This window comes from Amblyomma mixtum, chromosome 8, assembly GCF_055824585.1.
Source record: "Amblyomma mixtum isolate Tamu chromosome 8, ASM5582458v1, whole genome shotgun sequence".
NCBI classification, from domain to species: Eukaryota; Metazoa; Arthropoda; class Arachnida; order Ixodida; family Ixodidae; genus Amblyomma; species Amblyomma mixtum.
Window position 1 is genome coordinate 131,704,027 of NC_143019.1, and position 17,252 is coordinate 131,721,278.

The following is a 17,252-nucleotide window of genomic DNA, read 5'->3' on the forward strand; positions in this document are numbered from 1 at the left end:
ATAATGCGCACACGGTTCATATTGCACACCGCTGTTTTGTGGCAAGCAGAATGTATCTTCTAGGTTCGTACCAAATTATGCGATGATCATGGCCTCTGAATTTCAATATTGGTAACCCCGTTGTAAATTTTATATGATGCCTTAAAATAATTGCTTAGGATCTCGCGCTTCTGCCAAGAGAAACGCAAATCGGATATGAAAAGAGCAACATTCCAGCCACAACAAGATTGCATTCAAATCGCCGCTGCAGCGCGGCTTTACGGCCACTAAACACATGACCAACGGCAGCAATACAGGAGGCGGCACTGTAAGCTCCTGGAAATCGTAGAGTTCCGTCACACTGTTCAAGCAATACCTCAAAGTCTCGCCGCCGAAATACTGGAGTGCTCTGGGAAGAGGACTCGAAGCACTTCCTATGATTCTGCTACAAATCATATCAGCCATGGTGACGCATGTAGAGTGTGGTCACGAGCTTTGCTAGCGCTTTGCTTCTTCGTGTTGTCATACTTAATTCATTTGCGCACTTGAAGACGAATAAAATGTGTGGCTCTGAGGAAAGTGCAATATAGCAGCGCAAAAAACTCTGGCGCAGCTGACACCGACTTGCAGGTGGCGCACAGCCCTACCGTCGGAATGTGATGTCTGACACGCAGAAAATGTTATGGCAACAATTCAACAGTTTTACGAAGTCATGTTTAATAATGAGCTAAGAAGATAACAGGTTTTTCTGAGTTCGACCACTATTACGTCCTACAAGAACGTCAATGCATGTTTGAATTAAAAGTAAAGCATGGAAAGGGGAAGCCATGATCCTTAAAATATATAAATGGGTTTGGCCAAACAGATGGCCACGGAGTAGAACAACCTTAGGGCCAAACTGTGCAGCACGATTGTCATCACTCGGAGAAAGAGAAAGCTAAGGGGAAGAATGGCGCAGAGGGGAAATGTAAAGCTGTCAGCTGAAGAAAGTGCACTTTTTCTTCGGGTTCATGTTTGAACCTGCGGGGCATCCGAAGGTTTTGGCAAAGGGCGCAAAATTGGCCATCGCCTTGTTGCAGTCGCCCCCGTAGAGGTTGTGGACGGGCGATCTGGCGCAGCTCTGGAGGCAGGCGGTGATGAAGAACACCTTCTCCTCGGTCAACTCCTGCGATAAACAGAGGGGGAAAGGAAGAAAGTTTTTTTCTCCGACATTTCATTTACTACAGCGTAAGCAGTGACATATCACATGACATCAGGTAATCGCAGGTACTCAAAGAAAAATCTCTAGGACTACGATTTTTTGCTTGTTTTATGCAGTGTTTTTTGCGGAGGCTATGAAGAACTGACATAGTGAAGCGCTGATATATCTCAGCTTTCGCAGCCACATACACGAGCAAGTATGACATTAGCACTTGGAACATTCAAACTGAAGCAGCCTGTTACATACAGGCTGTGTAAACCGAACATATATTGTGTGACATAAACCAGGCTTTGCCTCTTTCTGAGCAGCCTGAGCAGGCTGAGGAAAGTGATATTCAAGGCGCAATATTTTTCACAAAATGTTTTCAAATATGCCTCACCAAAGTTTCCCTTTTGTTTATATCGCGCCAAAATTTCTGCATGAAACGATAACGCTTGCAAAATTTTTCTTCCCATCTAACGCACGTCTCACGGTTACTTATAGCCATTCATCAATGAACTAACCTCCTCGCTCAGACTTTGCGGTAACTCCCGAAAGTTTCGCCATGCGGTCACTTACCTTCTAAAATGTTTCTTCATTTTTGCTTGCATCTCTATAGACAATTTTTAAACTATCCTCATTATGTAACGCCTGTTTCCTCCGATAAGCCTCAAATAAAGAATGATAATGATCATACTATGGCCTGGCCACGGGAGCTATTCTGCGCACGCCAGCCACAGTTGGTATATTACAGAACGTCAAAGTAAGTTTTCACATTAGAAAACACGCAAAATCTACAACTAGCACGAATATACAAACCGTACCAAAAATCCCGCGAGGGAGACGAGTTCAAGAACACGGTGTACAAATGTTTTTTATGCAGTTCAGCGGCAAAATAGGAAGAAACCATAGGAAGCGCTGGTCAGAGAAAAGCGCTCAAACCTCAGTGTTTATGGTGCATTGTGTGCGCGGTTTTGTTCCGCGCCACAGGCGTCCCTTGGCTACTCAGCTCAATGTGAGCCATAAAGGCACGCGCTACAATATCCAAGGAGACGGCTTGTTAAGAAAGTGAAGACAAAAACTTGGAAAATGCTTAACCGTATAACTCGATAGTATTAGAGATGACTCGCGGGCTATTACTCCTGTTTCATGGATTCATAGACTGCTGAGTGTCCTGCTACCACTCCTGGTGCAGTGGTGCAGCGGTTAAACTATGCGCCACTGCCCCGCAAGGCTTTAAACATAGCCACTGGCGGGGCTTGTGAGACCGAGGTTGCCCTTCCAGAGCCACCGTAACGCTAATTTTCGCGTAGGTAACTTTTCGAGAGGCTGCCTGCCACTGGACCAATTAGCTGACGCGCACTGACACAGTGGGAAGGTGGCAACTGCATTGACTTTGCTGAAAAAAAAAATTGAATTGTCACCTGCCCCCTGGGCAGTAATTCCGCCTGCTTTTTCGTCACATGGACGAACGGACGCCGGATTTTCCCGTGCACGAGCCGCCAGGGTGGCTCAGTGGTTATGGTACTCAGCTGCTGACCCGGAGGAAGCGGGTTCGATCACAGCCGCGGCGGTTGAATATCGATAGAGGCGAAGTTCCAGAGGCCCATGTACTGTGCGATGTCAGTGCACGTTAAAGAACCCCAGCTGGTCGAAATTTCCGAAGCCCTTCTCTACGTCCTCGCTCACAGCCTGAGTCGCTTTGGGTAGTTAAACACTAATAAACCAATAAACCAAGCCTTTTCTCGTGCACGGGACCTGTAATGCTATCGCATATGATTCTGTAAAAGAACCAAAGATTGCAATGCGGTTTTGGCCTATTAGGAATTGCGGAAGCATTGAGTCTTCTAACTACATTAAGGTTTCATAAGGCTCATCGAGGTGGAAGGAGTTCAAGGCTGACACAGAGGTCTGTACGACTCCTTCAGAAGAGGAAACGACGTAGAGCGAAGATCGTTATATCCACAGTGAGCTAACAGAAGCGTGGTATCTTTCGCAACGGTCCTGCAACAGCTGAAACTTGCTCGCGTCCGATACTCGCCATAAGAAGGCTTCCAGCGCTTCCTGAAGCTTACAGAGAGCGGCAACGCACAACAGTCCGCGCAACAAACACGAGCTGCGGTGTTGTCACCTCCCAAGAAAAAGAATCCGCGATAGCCTTAGTCAGAGAACAGAAGAAGCACCCCTGCCACCTTCATCATCATCATCATCAGCCGGGCTACGTATACTGCAGGGCAAAGACCTCTACCCTGTCCTTTTCCAGCTGCGGCCACCGTATCCCCGCAACTTCTTGATCTCATCTGCCCACCTAACTTTCTGCTGCCCCCTGCTACGCTTGCCTTCTCTTGAAATCCACTCCGTTACCCTTAAGGACCAGTGCTTATCTAGCCGTTGCAATACATGCCCTGCCGGAGCCCATTTCTTCCTCTTGATTTCGACTCGGATGTGATTAACCCGCGCATGTTCCCTTATTTACTATGCCCGCGTCCGGTCTCTTAACGTTACACCTATTTTTTTTTTCATATCTCGCTGCGTTGTTCTTAATCTGAACCCTTTTCGTTAGCCTCTACGTTTCTTGCCTGTAGTTAAGTACCAGTAAGATAGAGCTGTTCTATGCTTTTCTCTTGAGGGATATTGGTAAACTTTCGTTCATGACCTGAAAGAGCGTGACATATTTTCTCCATTCCATTCTTATTCTTATACTTATGCCCCTCTTATGATCCGGATCAGCGGCCACTACCTGCCCTAAGTAGACGTATTCCCTTAGGGCTTTCAAGGAAAAAGGATTTATCCACAGCCTTTGCTGCAGCCGTCTGGAAGGAACATGCATAGTTAATATTTTACACGCAGGTGCCTCAACCGAAAGAGCAAACTTGTGGTACTGCAAGCAGTCACACCTTGCATGGACGTGTATAGTCGGTTACGTATGAACTCCCGCGCGATCCTTAGTTTTCTTTAACCCGATACTCATGAAAAAAAAATTACAAAATAATTTGGTCCTAACTCGGCCGCAGGTTCTTTAGCTACCGCTCGCCGCCCCATAACTTGCTATTCGCTCGTTATCTGGAACGGATCGCAAACTCCGTCATCCGACAAAGCCTACGCCGGTCAAGCCCGGTAGCAGACATAAGCTAAGTTGATCCTCTTGGATGTCAGCAAGGAGGTTGTCTCGTAGAGAAAATTGGTGATAAAACAAGAAAGTTCCGTCTTTTTTTTTTTTCATCAAATACTGCTTATCAATCAATAGCATTCAGACCAGAAAAAAGTTACTATCCCGCGCCATAACTTACACTGGCATTACTGGTAAAGTGCAAAATAACTGCTGTCCGGGTCTCTGAAGCGAATCACAGCAAATATTTCGGAGTATCTACAACGGTCACTATACCAAAACATGTTGATATGTGTACATCAGCTTTGTGAAAACATGACCTCCTGAGGCGAAGGTTCAAAGGCAGCGTTGTGTGATTTAAAATACGTTTCTGCTACCAAACTATAACTAGCTACTCTTATAGGGCATTCTTCAAAAAGAAAACTGACTTCGAATTGCAGTTAGTACAACCCCGGAAAGGGGGCAGGGGATTTTTGCAGATACCGTACGAGCCTCCATAGTTTTACGCGCGAGAACATTTTCGCTTTCAGTGTTAAAAGCAGAATCACGACAGAATATTTTTATTCCTGCTCAACAGCCAACGGCGTGCTCGAAAATGAGCTGCTGTTAGTGCTGCTGCTCCAATGTTACGATACGCGGAGCATGAAAACAACTCTCTTGTACAAACGATCAACGAATGGAACGCACTACCTAAAACCCCAACTGATTCTTCGGGGAAGTCGAAAGATTAAATGCTATGTTCTGACACGCGTCTCACACCGTTAATTTTTTACAATAATGCTGTTGTCATAACTGCACCTGTGTATGCAATGCCTGCATGCTTTCGTTTGCTTATTGTTCACATCCTTATCAGTGCTACAGACCATGTTGTGCAGGCATTTCGTTTCTTTTCATTTGTTTTGTCTCGCCATGTTGACATTGCTGCTTCATGATTTCTCATTAGAACCCTGCTAGTTTTTATTTTGCACCGCCTTGAACGCCCTTGTTTCCTGTATGAATAAGGAGCAGCTTGTCGTAATGGAGGCTGTGGCCCGTCAGGGTAATAAAGTGGATTCCAAGGGAAGGCAGAAGCAGGGATGAGCGGCAGAAAATCAGTCGGGCTGACAAGTTTTAAAAGTTTTCGGGGTAAGCCGACCTTGGCTGTAGCAGAGGAGGATTAATTAGGAGGGATAGAGAAGAGGGAATTGTCCTGTATTGGACATCGTTATGCTGCTAAGATGGAAATTATTATTACCTTAATAAAGGAAATAACAAAATTGTTACAAAAAGTGCGCTCACTCTCCGACTTGTTTGCACTCTAAGGCGTCCTGTGACCGATGGACAATCTTGACTTCCCTGTGAGCTGCGCTGTTCAAATAATTTATGTTGTAACTTTAGGGACTAAAATTACAAGATGTCAGCTTGAAACTGCCAAGTTCATCACTCACTGTGAAATAAATAAAGCAAAACCGACGAGCATCAAAGAAAAGCGAGCATACTGAGCGCAGCTATTCAGCCTTTTCAGAAAGAAATTATTACACACCAGTTATCTCGTACAGATCTCTCTCTATATTCACCGCGGTCTCGTCTAGTTTGGATTCCTTTTTGCACCCCCTCCCCCCCCCCCCCCCAAAAAAAAAAATATCCATGTCGCTTGATACCTGTGTCCGCTCTCTACACACTTGCGAAGTCACGGCCCGTTCGATCCCTAATCCTAACTGCTTCAGCTACAATAGAACGCCTTCATTTCGCAAGTCACGCAAGTACAAGAACTGTTTGGGCAGGTGTATTAAGCAGTCGCTTTTTATGCAACCGCTTATTTGTTGTTTTATGGTGTTTAACGTCCCAAAGGCACTCAGGCTATGAGAAACGCCGTAGCACGGGCCTCTAGCATTTCGGCTCCATCTAAATATGACCGCCGCGCCCGGTATCGAGCTCACGTCTTTCTGGCAGGCATACGACAACCGTAACCACTGAGCCACCGCGGCGGCTCTTTTTATGTGATGAGCACGACATAATTTAAACTTTTGCTAGTAACACGAAGGTCACGCTAACAAACTTGACGGCCAACAGCCTTACACTTTTGCAGTATCTTCCAAAGTGATTCGTTTAGTTTAGTTTAGTTTAGTTTATTGAAGTTTAACGTCCCGAAGCGACTCAGGCTATGAGGGACGCCGTAGTGCAGGGCTCTGGAAATTTCGACCACCTGGGGTTCTTTACGTGATTCATATGACAGTAGTAAGCATAAGCTCGACTATATAATTTTGGTAAGTTACTCTCATGCAGGTAACTTTTATCGTGAATTTCACAGACACTACGGCCTAAAGTATTGTCGCGAAGCTCTAGGTATGTTTCTACTGCACTCATGACTTGTAAGTGCGAGGACACTGACGATACACCGCACCTCGCCATTAAGCGCTCAGCCCACCTTCTTCTGCGCCAGATGCCTTTTCTACGAAATTGTTCTTATGCTCAGTCAACGACGATCTTCTTCTCCTGGAAAGCACACAGCTTTTACCCTCCATCAGTTCCGCTCTTCCTGCGATGGTCACCAAAGTTCCTTGTACCGAACTTCCACTGTGACCCATCGCATCGGCACTGGTGCCCACGCACCGCTGCGGCATGTTATTGGGGAGGGGGCGAACATGCAGAGCGAAGCGCCAGGCCTCGGGCAGGGATGCCCGCTTCTCCTGTTGGGTAGTGTAAGTGATGTGTAGGCGGGTCAGAAGGCGGCTACCCGCACGTATATTGCTTAACCGCAAGTATTGGTTGTTGAGATGAGCCTCGCGCAGCTCCCCAAAGGTGTTCGTCATCCCAAGGCAGAGGAGACGTTGATTGGAGGTTGCAATGGGGAGGTCGAGAGCTCCTTATATAGGTTTTGCGGAGAATCACTTCGAGAGCGTTCTCATCGCATTTGCGCAGGTAGAGGTACGGTGCCGAATGAAGAGTTTGGCTGGTTATGAATGCATCGGCCAGCCTCAGGGCGTCTTTGCATCGCAACACCCCCCTCTCCCCCTCCCCCCTCCTCCGTTTATTTGGTACCCGGCTTACCATACGGCCCACCTGATTCTCCACTTTGTGGAGCTTTTTCAGCATGGTGTCAATCCTGCGGTTCCTGTGTATGTAGAGTCCCAATACTCTGATTTACTCGTGTTCAGGAATCCGGCCACTAAGCAGGCAGAGGGCAATTTCGGTTGTGCACTTTAGATTAGGACGTATGTGCACGAATTCAGATTGTCTCGAGGAGCACTCAAGGTCGTGCGGCGTGCATAATCGTCCACAATAGCCGCCGCTTGCAGCAGGTTGGCCTCAGTTTCTGCAACCGATCTTGGTGTTGCCCAGAGGGTGGTGTAGTCCGCGTACGGGGCAGCTGCACACTGGGGACCTCACTCAGCAGAATAGGGAGCTTCATCATGGCCAGATTGAAGAGAAGAGGCGAGAGGACTGCTCCGTGTGGAGCCCCTCGCGCACCACGTTGGTACGGGCCATGTTCACGGTCCTGGAGTCGGATATATCATTGCCGAACTGTGAGGAATTGCTTAATCTATTCGAATGTGTTGAACCCACAGTCCACTTGGGACAGGTGGGACAGGATGATATTATGCGTCACATTGTCGAAAGCACCCAGCATGCCCAGTGCGAGGACCACTTTGTCGCTAGGTAGCTAGACAGCATCAAGAATCTTTTTATGAAGTTGCAGCAGCACATCTTGTGCGCACCTGTGTGGGCGGAACCCGTACATGGTGCCTGCAAAGGTGTTGTGCGTTTCTAGGTAGGTGGACAGTCTGCCACGGAGCACGTTCTAGAAGTGAGAGAGATGGGCCAGAGGTTGTCGGTGTTAAGAGCCCATGATGGCCGCAGCCTCGCGCGAGCGGAGGCCATTTCCGAACAGTATGCTGCTCGACCAGGGGTATTTTACACGGATGCGGCCGGTTCATGCCAAGGGGGTATTTTACACGGCGGCCGTCGTCCACCAAACACCCAGTTCAGGGACTCATCTTTCGGGCCCCCTAGACTACATTCGCGGAGGTATTGATATCGTACTTTCAGCTGTGGATCCAGCGTCCTGAGTCGTTATCACCGACTGAAAGGGAGCTTGCCGCAATTTTGAGCAGGGACAAATTCCAGATCTTCACTTCCAAATATTACATAGATGTGAGTACTGGGGTTTCCCAACCCGGCGCACCATCATCAGGGCCCCAGCACGTTCGGGGATGCAGGGAAATAAGGTAGCGGACGCTACCGCCCGCTCGCTTAACCACTGGGCATCGCCTCTCCCACTGCCTGATCGGGCTGCTGATTTCAATCTGATTATTACTTTTTGAGAGATCTCTCTCCTTTATCAAACCGCTAACGGCAGATACCCACCCCCCTGTAAAGGCCTCAAGAAGGCCGAGGAGCGTTGGCTTCTTCGTCTCTACAGCAACACGGTACTGTGCACGGCAGTTCTTAAACATTTCAATTCGGACTTCTCGGGTAGGTGTCCACACTGTGTGGAAGTGTCTGCGGACACGTATCACATGGTGTGGGCATTCCCCTGCCAATCCTGCTTTCCCACCCCACCCCCACTCCACCCGAGAGGACTGGGAGGCTGCCCTGCTCGGCTGCCCAACTCTCCAGGACCAACGAACCCTGGTTACAAGAGCCCGGGCCGCCGCGGAGGTTACAGGGGTCCCGGACTAGGGATCTTGCCTAGTGGTTGTGAAGGCCGGGCCCTTCCGGCCCGGTCCAAGCAATACCTCTTTTGTAAGTGCATGTTCCAGAACTTGCAGGGCAAAATGCTAAACACACTAAAGACCTCACGCAAAGAATTGATGATAGTGAGGACAGAGCACGTCGTTGCAACGTTTTGTTTTACGGCCATGACGACAGCGCGGGTGAAACGTGGGCACAATCGCAGGAAATTGTTATACGGCACTGCAGTACTGATCTAGGTATCACTTTGCAGCCTAGAGATATCGAGCGCGCACATAGAATTGGCACCAGTCAACCAAGAAAAAAACGACCGATTATTGTCAAATTCGCGCACTTCAAATATAGAGACAAAGCGCTGTCATGTGCTGGAAAACTGAAGGGAACGAACTTCAGCATATCTGAAGACTTTTCACCCAGCACTCGGTTTGCACGAAAACAGCTCATTGCGTTCGGCAAAGGCCAACCCGGTAAATGGAAACTTAGGTATAAAAAATTAGAAATTGATGGAAAAACATATATTTTCGATTAGGAGAGCCAAAATGTCATTTTACGGCTTGCATAGCTACGAGCTAAAGCACACCAGAAATTAAATCCTAGCTGTCTTTCAGTTCTATAGGCCAATATTAGAAGCATCATCTCAAAGCGTGATTCTCTTATCAGTCTCATTGCCACCACCGATAGTAATATTGTTGTATTAACTGAAACATGGTTAAACTCTTCAGTTTCCAATTCCGAATTGCTTTCTCCCTTAACTAACTTTGATCTATTCCGGTGTGATCGTTCTCGTAAACGTGGTGGCGGTACCCTTATCGCCGCACATAGCAACCTACAGTGCACTAGCCTCGACATCTCCTGCCCACTTGAGGCTGTTTTATCTCCTGTTCCGCCACTTTCCCAACCACAACTATAGCAGCATTTTACCGACCGCCAGATGCTGACAGTTCCTTCAATGCGCATTTTCATAACGCACTCGAGGACTTAACTAGGTTACGCCCCCATGCCCCGATAATAATTTTTGGAGATTTCAACTTCCCCGCTATAACCTGGATGGATATGACGCTAACAACAGCGAAGCAGAGTTCTGAAAGTGATTTCGTAAATTCATGTCTCACATTTGGTTTATCGCAAATGGTACATTTCGCAACCAGGCAAACGAATACATCAGCTAACATTCTCGACATCATCCTCACGTCACATTCAGATAACTTCTTGTCGGTTTCGCAGCATCCCATGCTGAGCGCCCATGCAACGATTCATGCAACTTATGAATGCCACATTCCACATTCCGATAAAATTAAGAAGAAAATTACCTTGTACGATAAAGCCGATTATGGAAAAATTAATGAAGCACTCTGTGAGTTCTGTAACTGGTTCCTAATCGACTTCCACCAGCGCTCCGTTGACACCAACTGGAAACTTTTTTAGAAACAAAATGCAAGCTCTTATCCATGCGCATGTACCTACTGTTACAGTAGCCGAGAAAACGCAATCGCCATGATTTGATAATAGGTTTGGTTTATGGGGTTTCACGTCCCAAAGCGACTAAGACTATGACAGACGCCGTAGTGAAGGGCTCCGGAAATTTCGACAACCTGAGGTTCTTTAACGTGCACTGACATCGCACAGTACACGGTTCAGCCGTCTGTATAAGAGAAAAAAAACGATTATTCCGCCGTGCGAAAGGGTCTCGTAATACAGGAGCTTGGAACAAGTATTACGATGTGAAAAAACATTTAATTCCTTGGCAAAAGAAATAAAACTATATTTTTATTCATCTACCCTGCCTTCAATGCTACGTAATAACACAAAAAAATTCTGTAAACTTATTAACCCCACTTATTCCAAGCCCTTGACTCTGCTCGACCATGATGGAACCACTGTACCAGACCAGGACGCTGCCCGAGTTTTCAATTCAACATTCTCCACCGTGTTTACGCGTGAACCCTATACCACCTTACCAGTTTTTCCGTGTTTTGATCACCCTTAATGACTGACTTAATATTTGAACCTGGCGGAATCTTGAAACTTATTGAATCATTCAAACTTACTTCTGCTGGTGTGGATGGAATTAATGCCAAAATATTAGTTAATACCAAGCACATCTCAAGTGTCATTTTATCTGATATCTTCCAACAGTCCCTTTCTTCAAGCACTGTTCCACAGGATTGGAAGGTAGGCAAGGTCATTCCAGTCCTGAAAAAAGGCCCTCCACAGTCACCCGGTAATTATCGTCCTATATCTCTCACTTGCGTTTGTTCTAAACTAATGGAACATGTAATTCACTCGCATGTCGTAAACTTTCCATTATCTAATAATTTCTTTCATCCCAACCAACATCGGTTTCTTAGGAGTCGCTCTTGTGACACCCAGCTAGAATTATTCATTGATGATTGTAAGATCGCGCCTCGTACACGACCTCGCTGGCTCTCCCCTTTGTACTTCCCGCGTGGCTCGCGCAGTGCAGCAACAAATGCGGAAGCAATTACCGGCATGGGGAGGACGCCACTTTGGAACGCAGCCGTGACGCCTCGGGCAGAGGGCGCACGTGCGGCGTGGCCTTGCCGTCCCGAAAGGGGTGGTCTCCCTCCCACCGCGACTGATCAAAGGACTGATCCGCTGACTGATAGCGTTGTAGCCATGCGGGGAGGTAAACAAAGGTCTACCGGTTGGACGCAGCACGCCAGGGTGGCCGCCCTGAGGCAGTTACGCACGTGCATGCACTTAAGACGGAAAGTGCGTTCTTGGGGGAAGGCGAGGGTGTTGCGTGGAGAGCGTATTACGAATGTTTTCTTGATTTGTTTGTTTTATTTATTCGAGCCCTGGTTTCGAGGCTATGCCCAACCCACAGGGCCGTGGCTATTGCGAAATTAAGTAGCCATTGGTTGATCAAAGACTGGGGCGGGTCAAGAGAAATGACCGCCCCAGCGCCTTTGTTTATGTATGTAATAAAAACGGAAGGAAAAGCCAGGAATGGCAGTCCTAAACAGGCTCCGTGCTTCGCACGTACGGAAAACTTCTAGGCTCTAACCGAGACCGCCGGTCGATGAGTAAGATTTTCCTAAGTCGCATCTCTGTGTGAGATAAGTCCTAAACAGGCTCCGTGCTTCGCACGTACGGAAAACTTCTAGGCTCTAACCGAGACCGCCGGTCGATGAGTAAGATTTTCCTAAGTCGCATCTCTGTGTGAGATAAGTCCTAAACAGGCTCCGTGCTTCGCACGTACGGAAAACTTCTAGGCTCTAAACGAGACCGCCGGTCGATGAGTAAGATTTTCCTAAGTCGCATCTCTGTGTGAGATAAGTCCTAAACAGGCTCCGTGCTTCGCACGTACGGAAAACTTCTAGGCTCTAACCGAGACCGCCGGTCGATGAGTAAGATTTTCCGAAGTCGTATCTCTGTGTGAGATAAGTCCCAACCAGGCTCCGTGCTTAGCACGTAAGGAAAACTTCTAGGCTCTAACCGAGACCGCCGGTCGATGAGTAAGATTTTCCCTAAGTTGTATCTCTGTGTGAGATAGTATCTCTGTGTGAGATAAGTGCCTTCTAAGTTGCAGTACTTGAACGTCTGTGTGACTTCACGCTTCTGCAACTGAGTTTGCCTTGTATATACTCTGTAAATATAATTTCCCTTTCGTACCTTCTGCTTCTGGACTCCTGTGCTTCAAAACACCACCGAACAACTTACGTTTGGAGGAGGCTGAACTCCCCCGAAGAAAAGCAAACGAACCTGAAGAAGGAAGAGAATTTACTGGCGCAGTCACGACAGAATTCGGCAATCGTCGACCGTGAGCCGACACCACCGTCAAGCCAGCAGCGTCAGGCAACGACCGTCCGGGAACCCGGGAAGGAGCCGATCTTCAGGTCCAGCCAAGGGAACAAGGTAGTCCAGAGCGCCGACCCTGAGGCGTCCTTCATCCTGCATCTCGGGACGAGGCAGCGGCAACAGAGAGGCAACGGATCCTACTAGCGACACCAGCACGGGTGAGCGGGATTCCTTGCGTACCTCTGAGGTGGTTATGGCTCATGTGTAAACGGGCGTATGGTGTTGACACGGAGCATGATGGCGAGCTCAGATCGCAGACAGGAAAATGCGAGTGCATTAAAGGGGATGGCTACAGAGGGCTATGATCAGCCAGGCGAAACGTCAGAGGGCGATGATCAGTTAGGCGAAACGTCGCAGCAGGACGCAGCGACATCAGAGTCTATAGCAGAAGCGCTACAAAAGGTAGCTGCAACGACGAGTTCCGATGCTATGGCAATCCGCCGCATGGAACTGGATTTCGAGCTTGCGAAGCATAAGCTCGAAGTCGAATCTCGAGAGCGCATCGAATTGCAGAAGCTTGGGATAGCGATGACAGGTGGCCGGCAGACCCCCTTAATATCGGAATCAGGGGAACAACGGCGAACGGGCCTCGACCCAGTCTCCCAATGCGCCAAAGTCCTAAAGGGACTCAAGTTGCCGGGCGACGCGGACGTACCGCTTTGGTTTGACGAGGTGGAAAGAGTTTTCACGACGTACGATGTGCCGGAAAACAGCCGCGTACACTTGATCATGCCGACGCTGACCGAGCGTGTGCGGTATTTGCTTCGCGGTCTTAAGGACGACGAGTGCAGCGACTACGAGTCAGTGAAGGCGGCCGTATTAAGCGAGCTAAAGCTGACCCCCGTCGAGTACTTGGATCGGTTCGAACGCGCCGCAAAGCGTAAGGAGGAAACTTGGGCCCAATTCGCCTCTCGCGTGAAGACATACTTTCACTATTACCTTCGTTCGAGGGAGGCAGACACTAAGGAAGATGTGGTGGCTCTCGTCGTAGCCGATCGCATGAAAGCTAGCCTAAGCACCGAGGGTCTGGAGTATGTGCGCCTCCGCGAGGGGGAAAAGTGGGCGAAACCGGATGAGTTATCGCAGATGCTTCAGACTTTCGAGCAAGCGAAAGGAAAGGGGCGCGCGGTGCGACCAACCACCGCACACGCGGAGAAAGAAAGTTCCCCATGCCCACCTTCAAGTAGTGACATCAAACGGCAGACACAGTGTTATGTGTGCCGCGCAGAGGGTCACGTCGCTAAACACTGCCCCCGCGCTGCGCAGAACGCGCAGACAAACGATAAACGCACCCGGGTTCAGAAAGTAGCCGTCGCCAGCGAGGACGCTGCCGAAACCGCTGAGTCAGCCTACCCACACAGGGCGCTGGTTGCAGAAATGAGATCCCCGAGATCGTCAGATGAAGGGCGCAAATCAAAGCTGCAGCGGGTAGAAATCGAATGCGGCGGAGTACCGACAACGGCGATTATAGACACCGGTAGCGAAATAACGGTAGTCCGAGAAAGCTTAATGCCAGACGCGTCTCATGAGCCTTCCGGCAAGATAAAGCTTGTCTCAGCTTTCGGTGAAACAATAGAAGCGAAGCTAGTTACGCTCGCGGTCAGTATGAGGCGGCGCCCCACGCTTGTAGCTCGACCAGAGGCAGTACGTATAGTGTGCGCAATTACGGGCAAGCTCGCGGAGGGAGTGGACTGTTTGCTCTCGCGACAAGACTGGGAGCTGCTAGCACAGTGCGAACACAGCAACGGAGCGGTCCCCCGAAGCGACGTACACGTTACAGCTGGCCCTACTACAGCATCTTTCACCGTTGGCAGGGAGACTTTAGAGCCGGTCTCAACGACAGGCGCGGCTCACGCGAACGATTCGCAGGCAGGCGAGCCGGAGAATAAAGAGTTGCCCGTGACATCAGGCGAGCAACATGAAGAAGGTAGTGACGGTTGCCCCGCCGAAGTCCGGCGCTCAACGCGTGACGATGAAGACGAGGCCCCAGAGCAGCGCGAGAGCTTCTGGTCAGCCCAGCTGTCAGATGAAAGCTTTAAGAAAGCTCGGGCTGATGCAAAAATAGTAGAAAGTGAGCATGCTCATCCCGTGGTGTGCGTTGGCAAAAAGGACGGCTCAGTGCGTATGTGTACCGACTACCGTGCGCTGAACGCGGCTACACGTACTGACGCCTTCCCGATGACACCCCCGCAGGAGTTAATTATGAGGGTCGGCAGCGCGAAGTTCATTACTCTCGTAGATTTGAGACGCAGTTATTGGCAGGTACCAGTGGCCCTCGAGAGTCAGCATTTGACTGCCTTCGTAACCCACGAAGGGCAGTACGCTTGGCGCGTCATGCCATTTGGGTTAAAAGATGCCGCTGCAACATCCCAGCGAATGATGAATACGCTGCTGTCGAGACACCAGAGCTACGCGGCGGCATATCTCGATGATATCGCCATTTTCTCCGCTTCGTGGCAGCAGCACCTGAAGCATTTAAGCATCGTGCTCGGCTTACTACGCGAAGCTAAACTGAAGGTAAGCCCCGAGAAGTGCCAGATCGCACAAGCTCAGATCAAGTACTTGGGTCACGTCGTGGGTGGCGGTACACACGGACCGGACCCCGATAAGCTAGCCGCTGTTCGCGACCTTGCGCCGCCTACTACGAAAAAGCAGCTGCGAAGCCTGCTTGGGCTATGCGGGTACTACCGCGAATACGTAGAGAGCTACGCTGAGGTCGCTGCACCGCTCACATCCTTGACGAAGCGAGGCGTGCCAAACGCGATTCCTTGGACTCGGGAAGCGCAGGAAGCTTTTACTCAGCTTAAAACGTCGCTTTGCGAAGCTGCAGCGCTAAATACCCCTAATACGCTCAAGCCATACTGGCTGTTCACGGATGCGTCCGCGATCGCGGCCGGAGCTTGCCTGGCCCAGATGGGAGACTCGGGGAGAGAGGAGCCGGTCGCCTTCGCCAGCCACCGGTTCACTACAACCCAAACCCGCTGGTCAACAATCGAGAGCGAGGCATTTGCCATCATTTGGGCGCTCAAGAAATTCGACCATTGGTTGTTCGGAGCACAGGTTAGCGTGGTCTCCGACCACAATCCCTTATCCTATCTAACGACGAGCACGCCTCATGGGGCAAAACTGGCAAGGTGGGCGCTGGCCTTGCAGCGCTACAATGTCGTTGTGACACACAGGAAAGGCACCTGTAACGGCAACGCCAACGCGTTGTCTCGCGTCCCTAGCACGAGCTGGGGTAAGGAGCAATGAGCCATGGCCCCTCGGGCTACGTGAATGTTCCCGTTCACCCGCTGCAATTTGTGATGTGATCGGTGATCTGTGGCCAGAACTCTGTGCAAGGATGCTTGCATGCCCCTGACTCTCGTACTGTGACAGATATCGTGTATGCTCTGTGTATAATCCATGAGTGTTTTTGTGCGGTGTCGGTGTGTTGTATCTTTGTGACCCGAGTGTCGTTTTTCAGCATGTCAATTTCTTTCTATGCATATTGTGTTTGTAGACAGCCGCGATCTTTTGTTGATCTTGTCTAAACGAGTGGACTCCCAAGCTCGTTTATCCTCTCAGGGGGGACGTGTAAGATCGCGCCTCGTACACGACCTCGCTGGCTCTCCCCTTTGTACTTCCCGCGTGGCTCGCGCAGTGCAGCAACAAATGCGGAAGCAATTACCGGCATGGGGAGGACGCCACTTTGGAACGCAGCCGTGACGCCTCGGGCAGAGGGCGCACGTGCGGCGTGGCCTTGCCGTCCCGAAAGGGGTGGTCTCCCTCCCACCGCGACTGATCAAAGGACTGATCCGCTGACTGATAGCGTTGTAGCCATGCGGGGAGGTAAACAAAGGTCTACCGGTTGGACGCAGCACGCCAGGGTGGCCGCCCTGAGGCAGTTACGCACGTGCATGCACTTAAGACGGAAAGTGCGTTCTTGGGGGAAGGCGAGGGTGTTGCGTGGAGAGCGTTTTACGAATGTTTTCTTGATTTGTTTGTTTTATTTATTCGAGCCCTGGTTTCGAGGCTATGCCCAACCCACAGGGCCGTGGCTATTGCGAAATTAAGTAGCCATTGGTTGATCAAAGACTGGGGCGGGTCAAGAGAAATGACCGCCCCAGCGCCTTTGTTTATGTATGTAATAAAAACGGAAGGAAAAGCCAGGAATGGCAGTCCTAAACAGGCTCCGTGCTTCGCACGTACGGAAAACTTCTAGGCTCTAACCGAGACCGCCGGTCGATGAGTAAGATTTTCCTAAGTCGCATCTCTGTGTGAGATAAGTCCTAAACAGGCTCCGTGCTTCGCACGTACGGAAAACTTCTAGGCTCTAACCGAGACCGCCGGTCGATGAGTAAGATTTTCCTAAGTCGCATCTCTGTGTGAGATAAGTCCTAAACAGGCTTCGTGCTTCGCACGTACGGAAAACTTCTAGGCTCTAACCGAGACCGCCGGTCGATGAGTAAGATTTTCCTAAGTCGCATCTCTGTGTGAGATAAGTCC

General features: G+C 49.6%; 2 protein-coding genes across 3 annotated transcripts in view; one reads left to right on the forward strand and one right to left on the reverse strand.

Moving 5' to 3' along the window:
- Positions 1-675: 675 nt before the first annotated feature.
- The window catches only part of LOC149334468 (endothelin-converting enzyme 1-like), a 369,834-nt gene continuing 353,257 nt past the window's right edge, over positions 676-17,252 (reverse strand). For both annotated transcript variants that reach the window (XM_089555143.1, XM_089555142.1), the window contains exon 8: positions 676-1,144. In XM_089555143.1, the coding sequence (XP_089411269.1) occupies positions 956-1,144 (189 nt within the window). In that variant the 3' untranslated portion in view covers positions 676-955. The remainder of the gene's footprint in view (positions 1,145-17,252) is intronic.
- On the forward strand, positions 12,621-16,016 carry LOC149334469 (uncharacterized). The gene has a single exon (XM_089555843.1). It carries the CDS (start codon positions 12,981-12,983, stop codon positions 16,014-16,016), a length of 3,036 nt encoding a protein of 1,011 aa, XP_089411969.1. The 5' UTR covers positions 12,621-12,980.